This window comes from Misgurnus anguillicaudatus, chromosome 6, assembly GCF_027580225.2.
Source record: "Misgurnus anguillicaudatus chromosome 6, ASM2758022v2, whole genome shotgun sequence".
Classification (NCBI taxonomy): domain Eukaryota; kingdom Metazoa; phylum Chordata; class Actinopteri; order Cypriniformes; family Cobitidae; genus Misgurnus; species Misgurnus anguillicaudatus.
The window spans coordinates 14,200,021-14,216,210 of NC_073342.2; the positions used below are offsets into that span (position 1 = coordinate 14,200,021).

The 16,190-nt window shown below is 36.6% G+C and overlaps 1 protein-coding gene across 1 annotated transcript; it reads left to right on the forward strand.

Moving 5' to 3' along the window:
• Positions 1-1,689: 1,689 nt before the first annotated feature.
• On the forward strand, positions 1,690-15,817 carry ehf (ets homologous factor). Its single transcript, XM_073868541.1, has 9 exons — positions 1,690-1,951; positions 8,177-8,277; positions 8,862-9,119; positions 10,608-10,664; positions 10,841-10,897; positions 12,927-12,995; positions 13,719-13,763; positions 13,960-14,155; positions 14,245-15,817. Exons 2-9 carry the CDS (start codon positions 8,187-8,189, stop codon positions 14,342-14,344), a joined length of 873 nt encoding a protein of 290 aa, XP_073724642.1. The 5' UTR covers positions 1,690-1,951; positions 8,177-8,186; the 3' UTR covers positions 14,345-15,817.
• Positions 15,818-16,190: the final 373 nt, after the last annotated feature.

Here is a 16,190-nt window from a genome sequence, read left to right on the forward strand (position 1 = left end):
GACACTCCGAGGAGCGAAATCTTGGCGTCACTCACTAGTGTTTTGAAGTCTTGAAGTCAAATTCAAATTTGACGGTTAAGCATTTATCCATAATCACTTTCTTGTTTCTATCTACAATTCTCAATAAATTATTTACACTGCTGAAAAACAATTCACATTCACTGCTAAAAGCATAACAAATAAAATTTATTTCATTTCATAGATATATTTTATTTGTCCATTTTATATGCTTTTATAACACTATTTTATTCAACTACAGTAGCACTACTGCTGTTATTTTACAGCAGTCAACCGCAAATTCAAAACATACAGTAAATCACTGTTAATGAAATGTTAATAACCATAATGCAATTTGTATTGCAAATTACATAATGTAAATTACAGTAATGAACTGGAAAAGAAAATGATGGTATTTTACTGTGAATTTTGTGGTAAGTAACTGTAGAAATTACAGTTAGGTCTAACAGTGTACCACAACACAAGCTATACTGAAATAGTAATAATTATCTATTAAAGGTGCAGTGTGTAATTTTTAGAAGGGTCTCTTGAGAGAAATGCTAAATAATATACCAAACTATATTATCAAGGGTGTATAAAGACCTTTCATAATGAACCGTTATGTCTTTATTACATTAGAAGATGTTTACATTAGAAAATGAGATGTTTTTATCTACATACACAGAAGGTCCCCTTACATGGAAGTCGCCATTTTGTGCCACCATGTTTCTACAGAAGCTCTTAACGGACAAACTTTTTTACTAAGTTGTCTTCGACGGTGACCTGTTTGTCCGGTGGCGGCTGCCGTAGCTTCTCTTTGTGTTTCACAAGCGAGGGGTGAGCAGTGGACTGAGCCGTTGGTTACAATTCACAACCTCACCACTAGATGCCACCAAAATGTACACACTGCACCTTTAATGTTTTGTAATTAGCTTTTGACAGACAGCTTTTCTTTTTTCCAGAATGAGACTAGACGTAATGAACAACCCATCCTTAAATAAAAAAAAGGTTGGTCGCTTGATGTCAGTCAGATTGTCCTCCCTTTCTAAATGGGAGGTTCTTGGCCAGTAGATCCCATATGGTTGCAGAAAAATATTTCAACACACTTGATATAAACTTATTGCTGGTACCTCATGACAAAATGGACATTTGTGTCCTAAAGTGTCCTTAGGGGCGTGTCAAAGGTGTCACCCACGCCCTGTTGGTTCTGTACTTTGGGTAATGTTTAAACTTTTGACTTGAAAGCATGTTTGATTTAGAGGGTCATAATTAGAGAGTACTAAAGAACAGATGGCATGCAACTTGTATTTTGTAAAATTATGATTTATGAGATAATGGAGTCTGCTGTTTGAGGTTGTTTTGAATGATAAGGCAAATATTTTGGTTCGTTTTGTACCGAATTGTGAGTTTTCGAACGTGTTCCTCTTTTTGAACTGTTTGTTTTAAATATCAAGTTTGCTTTTTAATAATAAAATTCAACCTAATTGAATTTTGTTTTATACCACAGAAACCGAAATGAAAACACAGTGAAGAACAAAAGCGTCTGTAGAGTTGAGTTCAAGTTAAACATCAATAGATTAATCACAGGCAGGATTAGCAGAAGTGTGTGGGCGAGCGAGTGGGTGAGAGAGAGACACAGACCGTGTATTCATAGTGAAAGTGAATGAAACAGTACCTGTCTTACGGTATGCAAATAGCCAGTTATGCACCTGGTATGAAAATAAGCAGCCAATCAAAGCAGCAGGAAGCAGATCGGATAAAAATCCTCATTGGTGAATGAAGTCACACTTTCTACAGAAGTTTGACAGGCCTAAACACAGGTACACAACAGGTCTCTCTCTCTCTCTCTCTTCATAAGACCGTCATCCTCTTTCGCTCACAAAGGCTGCAAGCTTTAGTAAGAAAAGGACGTTTAACTGTTAATCCAGTAACAGTCTGGATCACATTCAGCATCTCTGGTGAGCACATTGTCTTTTTTAATCTTTGCAAATAAACATCAATACTGAAGAATGGCCAATGCAATGATTGTATAATATTGAATGGTATATGATTTACTTAAAACTGTAGGTTATGTCTGTTATGTTTTATCTAAATGATCACAAGACTTGTCTGTCAAAAGAAACGAGACCGTATCTTCAACAGGTTATAAATTACACGCATGCTTCCTTAAGCCATGTGAACTGGTTTTACAAAAAAGTGCACAGACCAAATGAACAAGATCGATATATTATTTGTTTTATCCCAAACAATGACATTTTGGGTCATCTTAACGCATAATACATTTAGTTGGGTGCTAATATGGTGTTATTTCAAAGTCATGTAGCACAAGTAAAGTTTGTAAGCAAAAAAGTTTGTTGTAACACTTTACAATAAGGTTGTATTTGTTAACATTAGTAAATGCATTCGCTAACATGAACTAACAATGAGCAATATAGTAATTTCAGCATTTATTAATCCTTGTTAATGTGAGTTGATGCAAAAACCATTGTTTATTTTAGTTCATTGTGCATTTACTAATGCCAACAGTTTCAACTTTTGATTTTAAAATGTATTAGTAAATGCTAATATTGACATAAGATTAATAATTGTTATAGAAATACTGTTCATTGTTAGTTCACGTTTGCTAATGCATTACATTATATATGTTACATAATGCAATAACATGTAAACAGTGTGGGGTAGTTTTGCTGACATTGTAACAGTAGGAAGCATTTTTTTTTTTGGTTTTTTTTGCAGCCATCCATATTGAGAGCATGCGTGTATTTTATGGTCCTGTAAATATAATCATACTGTAAATGGCTGCTACTGGTTTGGTAATGATAACAAAATAAATGTTTATTGCAGTAACTCAGCAACAGTGATAATAAGGCTTTATTTATTTATGGTTAGACGTCTATGAAATTTTCACTGAAAATTTGTATTATTTTAGCCTATAGACATCTGGGCTTGGACGGCTTAGACGTCTTTTAAACAAAAAATTGTTCGGTGGGTATGTGTATCGCCTCTTGCTGGGAACCTACAGCCTTACAGTTATCAGCTCAGATCTTTAACCCATACGAATGTGATCAAATGAAAAATGTAGCATCACAACAATGGCACTTATCGATATACATACTGTGCAAAAGTCTTAGGCCACCATGCCAAAATAAGATTTGTTGTTTTTGCAATGTTATAGTGATCATATATAATTGTTTCTCAGTCTTTTTAATAGAATACATCCAGAAAATACAGGAAATGTGTATAACACTGTAAAAAAATTCAGTAGAAATTGCAGCTGGGTTGCCGGTAACTTACCGTAGATTTAAATTTATGTTTTTTACTGGCAACATTTTGTTCAAAGTTAAATGAACATTTAACATTTACAAGTCTTTGTCTTTACAGAGTAAAACTAAAAAAACAGCATCAAGCAAAACGTTCTGGGAAACAAAATCTGAAGCAAAAAACAGAAAAACGTTGATGATGATTTCTGGTTCCCAGAATGCTTTGCATGAGGCTGTTATTGTATAGTTTTATTCTGTAAAGATAAAGACTTGTTAATATTTAAAATGTATTTAACTTTGAACAAACTCTTGCCAGTAAATAACATACATTTTAATCTACGGTAAATTACCGGCAACCCAGCTGCAATAACATTGTAATTTCTACGGAATTTTTACTTCATTCTGCTCAAAAACGCTCAAGATGTGTTTAGTGCCAAGAGATGTCACACTAAACACCGACGATGCATAAAGAAGACATTTAGTATTGAAAATTGTTATTTTTTTATGTACATATTTCCTGTATTTTCTGTTTTGTATCTTAATAAAATAAATATGGATGGACATTAAAACTGGTGGTGGTGGCCTAAGACTTTTGCACAGTACTGTATTTGAGTACAAAGATTTTTCAATTTTGTTATTATTAATGACCAAAATATTGCTGTATTTATGCAGCTGTTTGCCAGTAACTTACTGTAGATTTACATTGATTTTATTTACTGGCAACAGTTTGTTCAAAGTTTAATGAACATTAAACATTAACAAGTCTTTATCTTTACAGAGTAAAACTAAAATAACAGCCTCATGCAAAGCATTCTGGGAACCAGAAATCCTTATCAACCTTTTTCTGTTTTCTTTCTTTCAGATTTTGGTTCCCAGAATGCTTTGCATGAGGCTGTTATTTTAGTTTTATTTCATTAAGATAAAGACTTGTTAATGTTTAATGTTTATTTAACTTTGCAATAAAAGTTACTATATAAAAATAAAACTAGACTTTAATGTAAAGGATTGTTCACCCAAAAATGAAAATGATATCATCATTTACTCCCCCTCATGTTGTTACGAACCTGTATACATGTCTTTGTTTTGCTGAACACAAAAAGATACATTGATCAGTATTTGTAACCAAACCATTTTTGAGCACCATTGACTACCATAATAAAAAAATGTCCAACTACACTGCAAAAAATTATTTTTAAGAAAAAAAATTCTTAGTATTTTTGTCTTGTTTTCAGTAAAAATATCTAAAAAATTCTTAACTTAAGATGCTTTTTTGATGAGCAAGTCTAATTATAATTATAAAAGTCTTTTTAGGCCAAAAAATATGAAATTTAAGTGATTTTGGGCATAAAACAAGAAAAAAATCTGCCAATGGGGTAAGCAAATTTTTCTTGAATTTTTCTTGAATTTAGTGTTTAAGAAAATTGTTCAAGATTTTTTTGCTTACCCCATTGGCAGATATTTTTTTTTGCTTGTTTATGCACAAAATTACTTAAATTTGATATTTTTGGTCTAAAAACTAGACTTCTTTTCTACGGGTGTTTTGCTCATCAAGATAAAGCAGCTTAATTTGAGAATTTTTAGATATTTTTTACTGAAAACAAGACAAAAATACTAAGAATTTCTTTCCTTGAAAATCATTTTTGCTGTGTATGGAAGTTAGTTGTGCTTCAGTGTCCTTCTGTTTCATTTTAAATATCTTCCTTTGTGTTCAGCAAAACAAAGACATTTTTGCAGGTTTGTATCAATATGAGGGTGAGTAAATGATGACAAAATTTTAATATCTGGGTGAACAATCTCTTTAAGTTACTTATGTTAAGTTTTCCGCAATATTCCTGTAAATACACTGCAAAAATGACTTTCTTATTTAGTATTTTTGTCTTGTTTTCAGTAAAAAATAAAAAAAATTCTTAAATTAAGATGTATTTTCTTGATGAGCAAAATGACCTAGAAAAATAAGTCTAGTTTTTAGACAAAAAAAAAATATTTAAGTGAATTTGTGCTTAAATCTGCCAATGGAACAAGAAACATTTCTTGAATTAAGTGTTTATGAAAAAGTAAACTTATTTCAAGAAAATCATTCGTATTCCATTGGCAGATTTTTTAGCTTGTTTTAAGCACAAATTCACTTAAATATTATATTTTTTGTCTAAAAACAAAAAGATTTATTTTCCTAGGACATTTTGCTCATCAACAAAATACATCTTAATTTAAGAATTTTTTGACATTTTTACTGGAAACAAAACAAAAATACCAAGTAAGAAATTCATTTTTTGCAATGTAGAGGCAATATGCCATTTTATTGAAACCTTGTGTTGGGCCAAACCGTCTAAAGTGAGTTTTATTTGCAGTGTGTGTGATCATTATCTACTGTTGGTACAGCACCCTCCATAAAATCAGTAACTAGGTCATTATAATATCAGTACATGACATGTATATAGGTCAAACATCAGAAATAAATTCTCTATTGGTGCAACTAAACATACACAAGTTGGTTGGGAATGCAACACAGCAACTAAACAGGTTCACAAGCCTTTAAATGAATGTCAATACTAAGCTCATGCAAATGTTGTTTCTGGGTTATGTTCATCGCTAATATGCAACGCAGAATCATATTGTTTTTTATTTTCTTAAAAAAGGAACTTTATATTATTTCTGTAAAAACCCTACGCTGACGCTTCTGCACAAAGAATTGCCTTATTTACTAAAATGAACGCATTACAGTGGTTCATTCATTTACTATTCTTTTATCAGCATGTACATTTCATATCAAACCTTTCCTTTGCTAGCACAATGCTCCACCAGTTGAGCTACATGGGCCGCATTTGCATTCGGAGTATCTGATCCCCATGTTTTAAAAAGTATTTCATATAACATCTCCATGCAGTTCTGGCCTGTAATCCTATAGATGAGGTGATAAAAGCTTTGACTAAAGCATTGATCTAACTGTTCAACAGAAGGACAGGTGGACCTTGCATGCAAAGCAGTCTGACGTGCCGACGCGTTCCTGTGCAAATGTGACTACGTGTGTGGTTCAACGTTGCACGAATGGCCTGCACTGAACATACAGAGCCTTTGTGTACAGTATATGAACGCAAAGCATGTTTACCACACCGATCAAATTGAAGAATGGCATAACGTCTAAATTTTATTTAAACAGTCCATTTTTAAAATTGACTCACTGTTTACTATTGCAAGAATGCAGTCAAGTGGGCCCTTAATTTCCTGGTTATCATATTACATCTGATAGCTGGGTTTTGAAAGTTTAACCTAAAATGAAAATGCTGCCATTTTTGCACTGTTAAAAAAATTGCTGTAATTATGCAGCTGGTTGCCAGTAACTTACTGTAGAAGATAAAGAGTCAAATGTTTCATGTTCATTTAACTTTAAACAAACTGTTGCCAGAAAATAACATAAATGTAAAATCTACAGTAAGTTACTGGCAGCTAGTTGCCAGTAATGCGCAGTAATACTGTAATTTCTACAGAAATTTTTACAGTGTATTTATCACAAATCTTGGGTTGCTTTAACCCATAGTTGGGTCAAATATGGTCAAACCCAACTGTTGGGTTAATTTCAACCCAAATGCTGGGTTGTATCAACCCATTGTTGGGTAACAACAACCCAGCATGGGGTTTATATAAACTAACAGTTTACAATCATCCATATTTGACTGAAATATGGGTTAAAACAACCTAACATTGTGCTGTGATACGTAAAATAATGGCAGAAGTTTCATTTTGGGTGAATCCATCAAAACCCCGTTATCAGATGTAATATGATAGCACTTTTTAGAATGAGGAAATGGTGTGTTTTATGTATTGGTGTCGTAGCTCATTTGGTAAAGCATTGTGTTAGCAATGCAAAGGTTCTGGGTTCGATTCCCACAGAAAACACATTCTGTCAATCTTGACTAAACCTATTTTTTCGTAAAAATATTTTTTTAGGACGCTTAGCGGCGATTCGTGACTGCTCATCCGAGGGGCTCAAATAAAAAATATGTGTTCGGAATATCATGTGTGTTGCTCACGTTTTCAAAATATGTGTTTGTTGCGTCATGTGAACCATGTGCATCACATGTTTCGTCAAAATAAGTGCCTGCTGCGGCAAAACCGTTTAGGATAAAAAAGACGTTCACGTTCACAAAATACACCAAGACACTCCCTTAACAGTAAACTCTGATTACGCATGAGATTACGCGAGTATCTGGCAAACGCGAGCGTCTCTTTTATCATAAACCCTTTAGACGCATCTGCAGCAGGCACTTAATTTGACAAGACACGTGATGCACATACTGTAGGATCACTCGACGCGCAGAACACATATTTTGAAATGACGAACCACACACATGATGGGCTACATACATGCTGTGACGAACTTCGCATCGAACGCCCTCGAAAAAAGAAGTCAAAAATGCTGGGTTATTTTTAAAAGAGGACGAACCCAGCTCGTTGGGTTGCATTTTAGCCTATGCTGGGTTTTTTTAACCCATTGTTGGGTCAAATATAAATTTTTTTGGGTTGATTTAACCCAACGGCTGGGCTCGTATAAAAATACTACAAATGTCTCCATTTAAACAGCTCTAACTCGACGTATGTTTTATTGCCCCCATCCTCATTCACTTTCATTATGAGTGCCTATGATGTATTTCAAAAATCTCAAGTGCTATTAAAATAACTATACAGACGATGAATGAATAACGACAAGTTTTAGCATTGAAGCGACCAAAATCAGTGGTTTGATTCCCATAAAGCACGAGCTGCGAGTCATAACTAGCGCGCCCTTGAGCAAGCCACTTAATGGCCTTGAGGAATTGCTGTGGTGCTCGTCTATGGTGGCATTGTGTAAAAGTAACAAACACAAATTCCACCGTCTTTGACTGTGTGCCAGTAACAATTCCCTTTCTATTTCCTGCATTTTTTCTGCATTGGATGATGGTTCTTCAGGCCGGCGGTGTCATGACTATGAGTGTTGACAACCAGCTGCCTACCTCCTGGACGACCCATTACAACTGCTCTGATGGTAATGTTCAACTCAAACACAAAATCTTTTGCACAGCTAAAAAGTCCCAGCTTTTAGGTATGCGAAGGGAAATAATTATCTCCAAAGAATCCCAGTTGAGATATACTGTACTTCATGTTGCTTATCTACCATTTACTGGCAGGTTAAACATTTACTGTAGTTACTGCAGTGGGCACTGTCGTAGTAACTAGCTTATCAGTTTCATGCGCGGGAAACCTGCAAAGTATGATAGTGAACAGATAGTCAGTAGATAGAAGTAATTTATGCATACTCTTAAATATGAAGGAGCTACACGATGCCATTTTTGGTTTCATAAAGAACCTCTAACATCTGCTTCACAAAAGGTTCTTTAGACGTTGGTGCATGTGAGGTACTTTTCCTGTAGTTTTGGTGAATATTAATTTCACCCCTGCTTAAAAAAACAGTATACCATAGTTGATCAAAAGCATATGTTGTATTTCGAATGCTGGTGTTGGATACTTTGGTAAACTGGATTCACTGGGTTTTTTTAGTCGATCGGATTGACATGTGTGAAAGTTTATGTTTGGCTTTTTAGCACCCTTCTCATTTCCTCATATCCCCAGTTTCCACGGTGACGTCCAGTTACACGGGTCGTCTCTGGTCTCAGGACCTTCACCCACAGAACTGGTCAAAGTACCAGGTCTGGGAATGGCTCCAACAAACGTTGGACATGCACCAAATCGATGCCACCAGCATTCCTTTCCAAAACTTTGACATGGACGGAAGACAGCTTTGCAGCATGAGCTACCAAGACTTCACCCGGGCGGCCGGTTCCGTAGGTCTGATTCTTCAACAGAGTCTCAATGATCTCAAGTGGAATGGTAAGATCCAGAACTAGCAACTAATGGCGCTTTTCCATTGCATAGTACCCCACGGTTTGGTTTGGTTTGGTTTGGATCAGGTCGAGTCAGCTCACCTAACTTTGGCTTGATTAGCTTTTCCATCGAGTTTAGTAACACTTCGCAGTGGGAGGGATTATAGGCGTGTCGTTATATTTGCGCTGCCTACTGTTGTGACATCATACAAGTGAGAGCGTTGTTGTACATTCCCATACATTTATTTAATTCTCAGTCCGCCACAAAATCAAAATTGACTACCATAAATAGATGTTTGCACATTGCGTTTATCTCACATCATGTCAGTTTCTGTACAAACACCCGTGGCGTCAGTCGACGCGCCCCGCTGAGCCGCCACAAACTGCAAGTCTGGAAAAAAACTGTTATGGTGTTCATGATTCTCAACCTGTGGGTGTTTTTTATTGTTAAAAGGGAGTTTGGGAACTTATAGCAAAGCACAGATAACAACAGGTTTACTCAATACAGCGTAAGCTGGCATGAAGGTAAAGCTAATCTTTTACATTATAGCGATGACGCTCGTAGTGACGATTCTCTCAGACCAATCAGTGATCTACAGTGTTTTCGTGTCACGTTTTGGTATCAGCTCGGGTCGCTTGGAACCCCGTCCGAGGTGGTACTAAAAAAAGTATTGGTACTACGTACTGCACCAAGTGGAAAAGCTCACAAAAGTAAGCTGACCCAACCCAAACCGTGGGGTACTATGCAATTGAAAAGCTCCATAAGGTTGCATCTTGGCTTTTGTGGGGTGTCTATACACTAAAAATGAAGGTGCTACTTGATGAGATTGAAAAACATTTTTGGAAAAAGCTCTTTTTATAGTGGAAAAAATGGTTCTTCTATTATATTTTGTTGAGCTGCCTAACTCCACCTATTTAGCATGATACCCCCTTTGGACCACTATACTATACTGTAGTACATTTCTTAAATGTCACTGGGGCGGTACCCTTTTAAAAAGTACTCCTTTGCGCCTAAACAGTTCATGTTAGTACCTCAAAGGTAGATATTGGCACCAAATGTATACATATTTGTCCCTAAATGGTGCTTATTACGACCGTTTTAAGGGACTGCCCCAGTGACAGCTAGAAACCATTTTTCTGAGACAGAAAACGACTCCAGGCCAGATCTGGTCCAGAGTCGTATGCTGTCTGGGACCATATAAAATTGAGCAGGTACTGTTAATGATATAAATATACAGTCATTACTTTTGATACAGTTTCTATGTGTTGCCAAACCCAGTCGAATCCAGAAAAACATATACAGTTGACACGTGAGAACAGCACCGGCGAGTTAAACTGGTTTCCAACAGCAAGATGTATGAATTACTCTGAAACTTGATAATAGTCATTGCAAAACATGCACTCAGTGTTTATTTAAGTGCATGTACAGTTCCTTGGCCGTATTTATACAAAAACCTCGTTAATTTTTCTTGCATTTTTTTTCTTTGTTTTGCAGTTCAGTATGGTCAAGCAGATTTGTTTACACAAGGGGAGATTAAACCAGAAATCGATGGTGAGTTACCAAAGACAAAGTAATATAAAAGCGCGTTTGGTTTCATTCAATTCTTTAAGTATAAAGGTCACACATTTTACATGACCCTGAAGAGAGACCCATAAATATCAACGGCTGATGTGTGTAATACTAATAGTAGTTGATGTCGTAACCAGATGCCTCCATTTTCACTGCAGAATTTCCTTGTTCGATCCTTCCCTTTAAAGAAGAGCCCAGCTTTTATACAACGTCAGGTACATATATCAAATGACATATTTTTATAACATACTTGAAATACTTTCAAACCTTTCTCTAACCTTTTGCTACACTGTACAAAAATATTTGTTGGTTCAACTTAAAGGGCACCTATTATGCAAAATCCACTTATACAAGGCGTTTGGACATAATGTGTGTTGGCAGTGTGTGAACACAACCACCCTACGATGAAAAAAAATCCACCTGCTCGTGTGAGGTCACATAGATAAAGCCCCACCTCCTAACAGTCAAGCATTACTATAGTTTCCACCCTCAGCGAGTTGTACTCAGACCACTACATACTCTTGTCTAAGGGTGTTTTCACACCTGACTTATTTATTTCGATTGAATTGTACCAGCATTCGATTGCTCACTTGGTGCGGTTTGTTTGGGCAGGTGAGAATCCAGCAATCGAGCTCTGGTGCGCACCAAAAGCGGACCGAGACCTTCTTCAAGAGGTGGTCTCGGTACGCTTTCAAACCAACTCTAGAGCGGTTCGTTTGTGGTGAGAACACGATCCGAGATCTAACCGACCTAACTGCAAAAGTACTGCACATTTTGGACTAAACCAGCTGCTATAGTCAGCTGCGCAGTGCATTATCGGATGAGGAAGTGTTTGTTGACAGTTTCTGTTAGCAATATTAGCACAATGACAGATCGCGGACATACCTGAAGTTGCAAGGAGGTGTGGGCGGAGCCTTAGAAATTTGGTGTCTTCGCCGTTTGTAGTGCATTAAAACGTTGTTTTCAAGCCTCATTCGCGCTTCATTCTGGAAGTAAACAGTTTGTCTAGAGCGCTGTATACAAACTATGTATAACAACCACATGTCCACAGTGTCTGCTGTATTTTCCTCCTTTTTGTTTGCTTCGGGGGTTTCGTTGGAATTTCGCGCACGTTGATTTTGACCAATCGAGAAGCAGTTTAGGAAATACGTTCAAATACATGTGGCCAATGAGTGATGTGGATATTATCACATGACTGAATTTTGGTTCGTTTCAACGGGTGCAGACCAGAGCAATCAGTGTGGTGTGAAAAGGAAGCAAAACTTCTAAAAAAGCTACAATGAATAATTTTTTGCTTTTGGTCCGGACCAAATGAAGCGAACTACAGATGTGAAAACACCCTTAGACTGTATTAATCTGATCTATTTTAACTGAAGGTGATCACTGTCTGTTTGTAAGGAAGTGAGGAGCTGTAGCTCATTTGCATTTAAAGGTACAGACACTAAAACAGCGCATTTTTAATACAAATGCACCCAAATTGGGGCATTTTGGACATGCTATAATAAATGATCTGTGGGGTATTATGTGCTGAAACTTTACAGACACATTCTGGGCACACCTGAGACTTATATTACATATTTTAAAAAGGCCATAATAGGTGCCCTTTGAAAAACTAAGTTACCTGGTTGCCTTAAAATTTTGAGTTCATTTAACTTAAAATATTAGCTGACTAAAAAAAATGTATAAAAATAATTGTGTCGTCGGAGCCGATGGTGTAGTGGACAGTGCTCCGACATATAGTGCAGACGCACTTCCGGCAACTCGAGTTCGAATCCCGGCTCGAGGTCCTTTGCCGATCCCATACCCCTCTCTCCACCCTGTACTTTCCTGTCACCTCGTAATTACTGTCTATCAAATAAAGGCAAAATGGGCCAAAAAAATTATATTTAAAAATAGTCAATTAAAGGCGGAGTGCACAATGTTTGAAAAACGCTTTGGAAAAGGGAGTCGAGCCGACTACCAAAACACACTTGTAGCCAATCAGCAGTGAGGGGCGTGTCTACTAACCGACATCCTTGGCGGGGTTGCGTATGTGTGGGGCGGGTCAATCAAAAGAAGGTCCAGATTCTATTGGGGTTAGGGGCAACATTGTTTCAAATGATGATTTCATGATTTCAAATGTCAACATTGGCTTTTAACCATTGTGCACTCCGCCTTTAAGGCACTTTTTTCAACTTTTCTTTACAGTGTAGAGCTAATTTCCACTGACATACCAAAATTACTTTATATTATTTCTTTTTTCAGACCTGTTTGATATCAAAAGCTCATTCCAGCCCAACACCATGTTGGCCTCACCAGCACCTTCGAGCCCAGGTGAATTATCCAAACTTACACTGTAAAAACGATGAGTTGGTTCAACTCACGGTTGGATAAAATATGGAGAAACCCAACCGCTGGGTTGAATTAACCAAGAAAAATCAATATTTGCCCCAACCGTAGGTGGATGCCGGTTGGGTTTGTTCATATTTTACCAGTCACTATAGCTGTCACTGGGGCGATACCCTTTCACAAAGAACTCATTGGCACCTAAAGAGTTCATTTTAGTACCTCTGAGATACATACTGGTACCAAATGTATACGTATTTGTACCCAAATGGTAAATACTAGGACCTTTTTAAAAGGGTCCTGCGTCAGTGACAGCTAGAGACCATTTTTAAATTCTTAATTTTGTTAATTCTTTAATGCTAAATACATCAATTTTACTATAATTTAGTGATCATTGGCTTATCATCTTACTACAAATTTTCCCTTGGTACACTTTCAAAATTGATTGTATTAACATTATGAGCTTTTATTCTTTGTAATTGTCAGTGAGGGGTTGGCTTGAGGTTGGATTTACATTTAAGCATTTGGCACAACCTTTTACAAAAGTGACTTACGGTGCATTCAATCTATACATTTTTATCAGTTTGCATGTCTTAGGGATTTTCTATTGCTGATGCAATGCTCCATAAGCTGAGCTACAGAAACAAGATAAACGATGATAACAATTTTATTAATTGGCTTTATTTAATCATTCTTTTTTCTTCCTTTTAGATCCCAAGCGGCCACACAGTCGTCCTCATCAGGTTAAAAGACACAGTGAGTTGATATATTTTTCATATTTCTCCACCCTACCTTTCACCCTGTGTTACAAACCACTACATACCAAAACCCTGAAGCCTCGAAACTGCTTTAGATTCTTTCTCGCTCTTAAAATCTTCTAAACATTAAATGTTGTGTCTTTGTATAAGATCATCTGCTAAATGAATAAATGTCAATGTAAATGTTTCGTCAGACCCTCGTGGAACGCACCTGTGGGAGTTTATCCGAGACATCCTGCTGAACCCGGAACGTAACCCCGGCCTGATCAAATGGGAAGATCGTTCAGAGGGAGTTTTCCGTTTTCTCAAATCTGAAGCTGTAGCTCAGCTATGGGGAAAGAAGAAAAATAATAGCAGTATGACCTACGAAAAGCTTAGCAGAGCAATGAGGTACCTTTCTTTTTTTCATTTATTCCATAAAATAATTCCCCAAATCTGCTCAAGATCCATCATCTAAGATGTGTTTCTGTCTGTTGAAGGTATTATTATAAGCGGGAGATCCTGGAGCGAGTTGATGGACGCAGACTCGTCTATAAGTTTGGCAGGAACGCTCGAGGATGGAGAGAGTCGGAAAAGTGAAAGACTTACACATAACTTCCATGTAAAAACCTTTATTTATAACAATGTGGCCATTTGAGTTATGTTTTTTTTTTTTAAGAATTGTCTGTCAGTTTTCTGTAACTTTTGATTGTTTGAATTCATCGTCTTGTTTCTTCTGCCTGAACGGAAATGAAAATGAAGACGCTTTACCATTTTGTTTACATTACATGTTTTTGACATGTATCACTTTTATATGAATTTGACTGTGGATGCAAAATGCAAAATGTTTTTATATAAATATAAATATATACATACTGTGCAACTGTTTAATCAAACTGAAAATGTGTGGTCATCCAAAGACCACGGTTTGACTTGAACATGACCTGTTTATAGAGGAAATTAAACTTTTACATTACCGTAAACATACTGTACCTACAAACCAGACAGAGATGTTTAATGGGAGAAAGACATAGTTCTGGCTTAAAGGATCAGTCCATTTTCTTTAAAGGATACAGATGGTTTGCTCACCACCATGTCATCCAGGATGTTGTCTTTCTTTGTTCAGTCGAGAAGAAATTGTGTTTTGTGGGGAAAAACATTCCAGGATTTTTTGAATTTTAATGGACTTTAATGGACCCCAACAATTAATAGTTTTAATGCCGTTTAAAATTGCAGCTTCAAATGACTCTAAACGATCTCAGGCGAGGCATAGGGGTCTTGTCTGGCGAAACGATTGTCATTTTTGACAATAAAAATAAAAATATGCACTTTTAAACCACAACTTCTCTTCTTCCTCCGGTCCTGCGACGCACCAGCACGACCTCACACAATTGCGTAATGACGTGGAAAGGTCACATGTTACATATATGAAACGCACATTTGCCGACCATTTTAAAAAATAAACAAAGGCATTAATTAATATCATTCAACATACAACAACGTCGGAACGGTCCTCTTTTTCCACACTTGTAAACACTGTGGCATAGTTTTGCATACGTCATCTGTGACCTCTTGATGTGATGACGTATTACGTGAGGTCGTGCTGGCGCGTCGCAGGGACGGAGATAGACGGGAAGTTGTGGTTTAAAAGTGCATACTTTTTGTTTTTCTTCCCAAGGATGACGGTCGTTTCGCTGGATTGGACCCTTGTGCCTCGTTTGGGATCGTTTAGAGTCCTTTGAATAAGTGTTGGGGTCCATTGGAGTCCATTGGGATGAGAAAAATCCTGGAATGTTTTCCTCGGAAAACATAGTTTCTTCTCGGCTGAGCGGGGAGGGACATCGGCATTTTGGATGACATGGTGGTGAGTAAATTATCTGGATTTTTTTAAGAAAATTGACTAATCCTTTAAAGGAGTTCAAATGAAGGTTATTGTCTTATTTATAAATAAAAGGTTTTGATGGCCTGTCTGTAAACCTATGACGAACCACAAGCCACAAAGTTTTTTGTATGCTGTACATATGTTTGACAAGTAACATTTTAAAAGCACTAATAAAACCATTTCTAAATTCAGTTTGCTTTTTTATTTATTTTTTATGGCTTTTGATGACATTTTGAAGAAAATGACACATTTTTAAATAAAATAAATACATTTATTTTGCTTTCTGGCAACTTTTGCATTACTATTTACTAGTGATGAATTCCATGTCACAAGTTGCGTGAGATTTTTCAAACTAAGCACGAAAAATCATTTAATCCTCAAAGAAAAGTATCAGTCCGCTTGACTGAATCAGTGGTTAATATTATCCAGGAGTGATGGGGGACACAATCCTCAAAGACACGGGACAATGCCTATGTCAAGCATGTCTTTAATTTTCTTTCTTTTTGTTGCTGGGATGGCACGATAGCCAATGATTTTCAGCCGGTGTGGTCACAGATGTTGTCG

Bases quoted from the DNA above. Each gene is read 5' to 3' on its own strand.
- ehf (XM_073868541.1), top strand. From the start codon at position 8,187: ATGATGGTTCTTCAGGCCGGCGGTGTCATGACTATGAGTGTTGACAAC. The intron at 8,278-8,861 runs GTAATGTTCAAC...TCATATCCCCAG, and splicing joins CCATTACAACTGCTCTGATG to TTTCCACGGTGACGTCCAGT. The intron at 10,898-12,926 runs GTACATATATCA...TTCTTTTTTCAG, and splicing joins CAGCTTTTATACAACGTCAG to ACCTGTTTGATATCAAAAGC.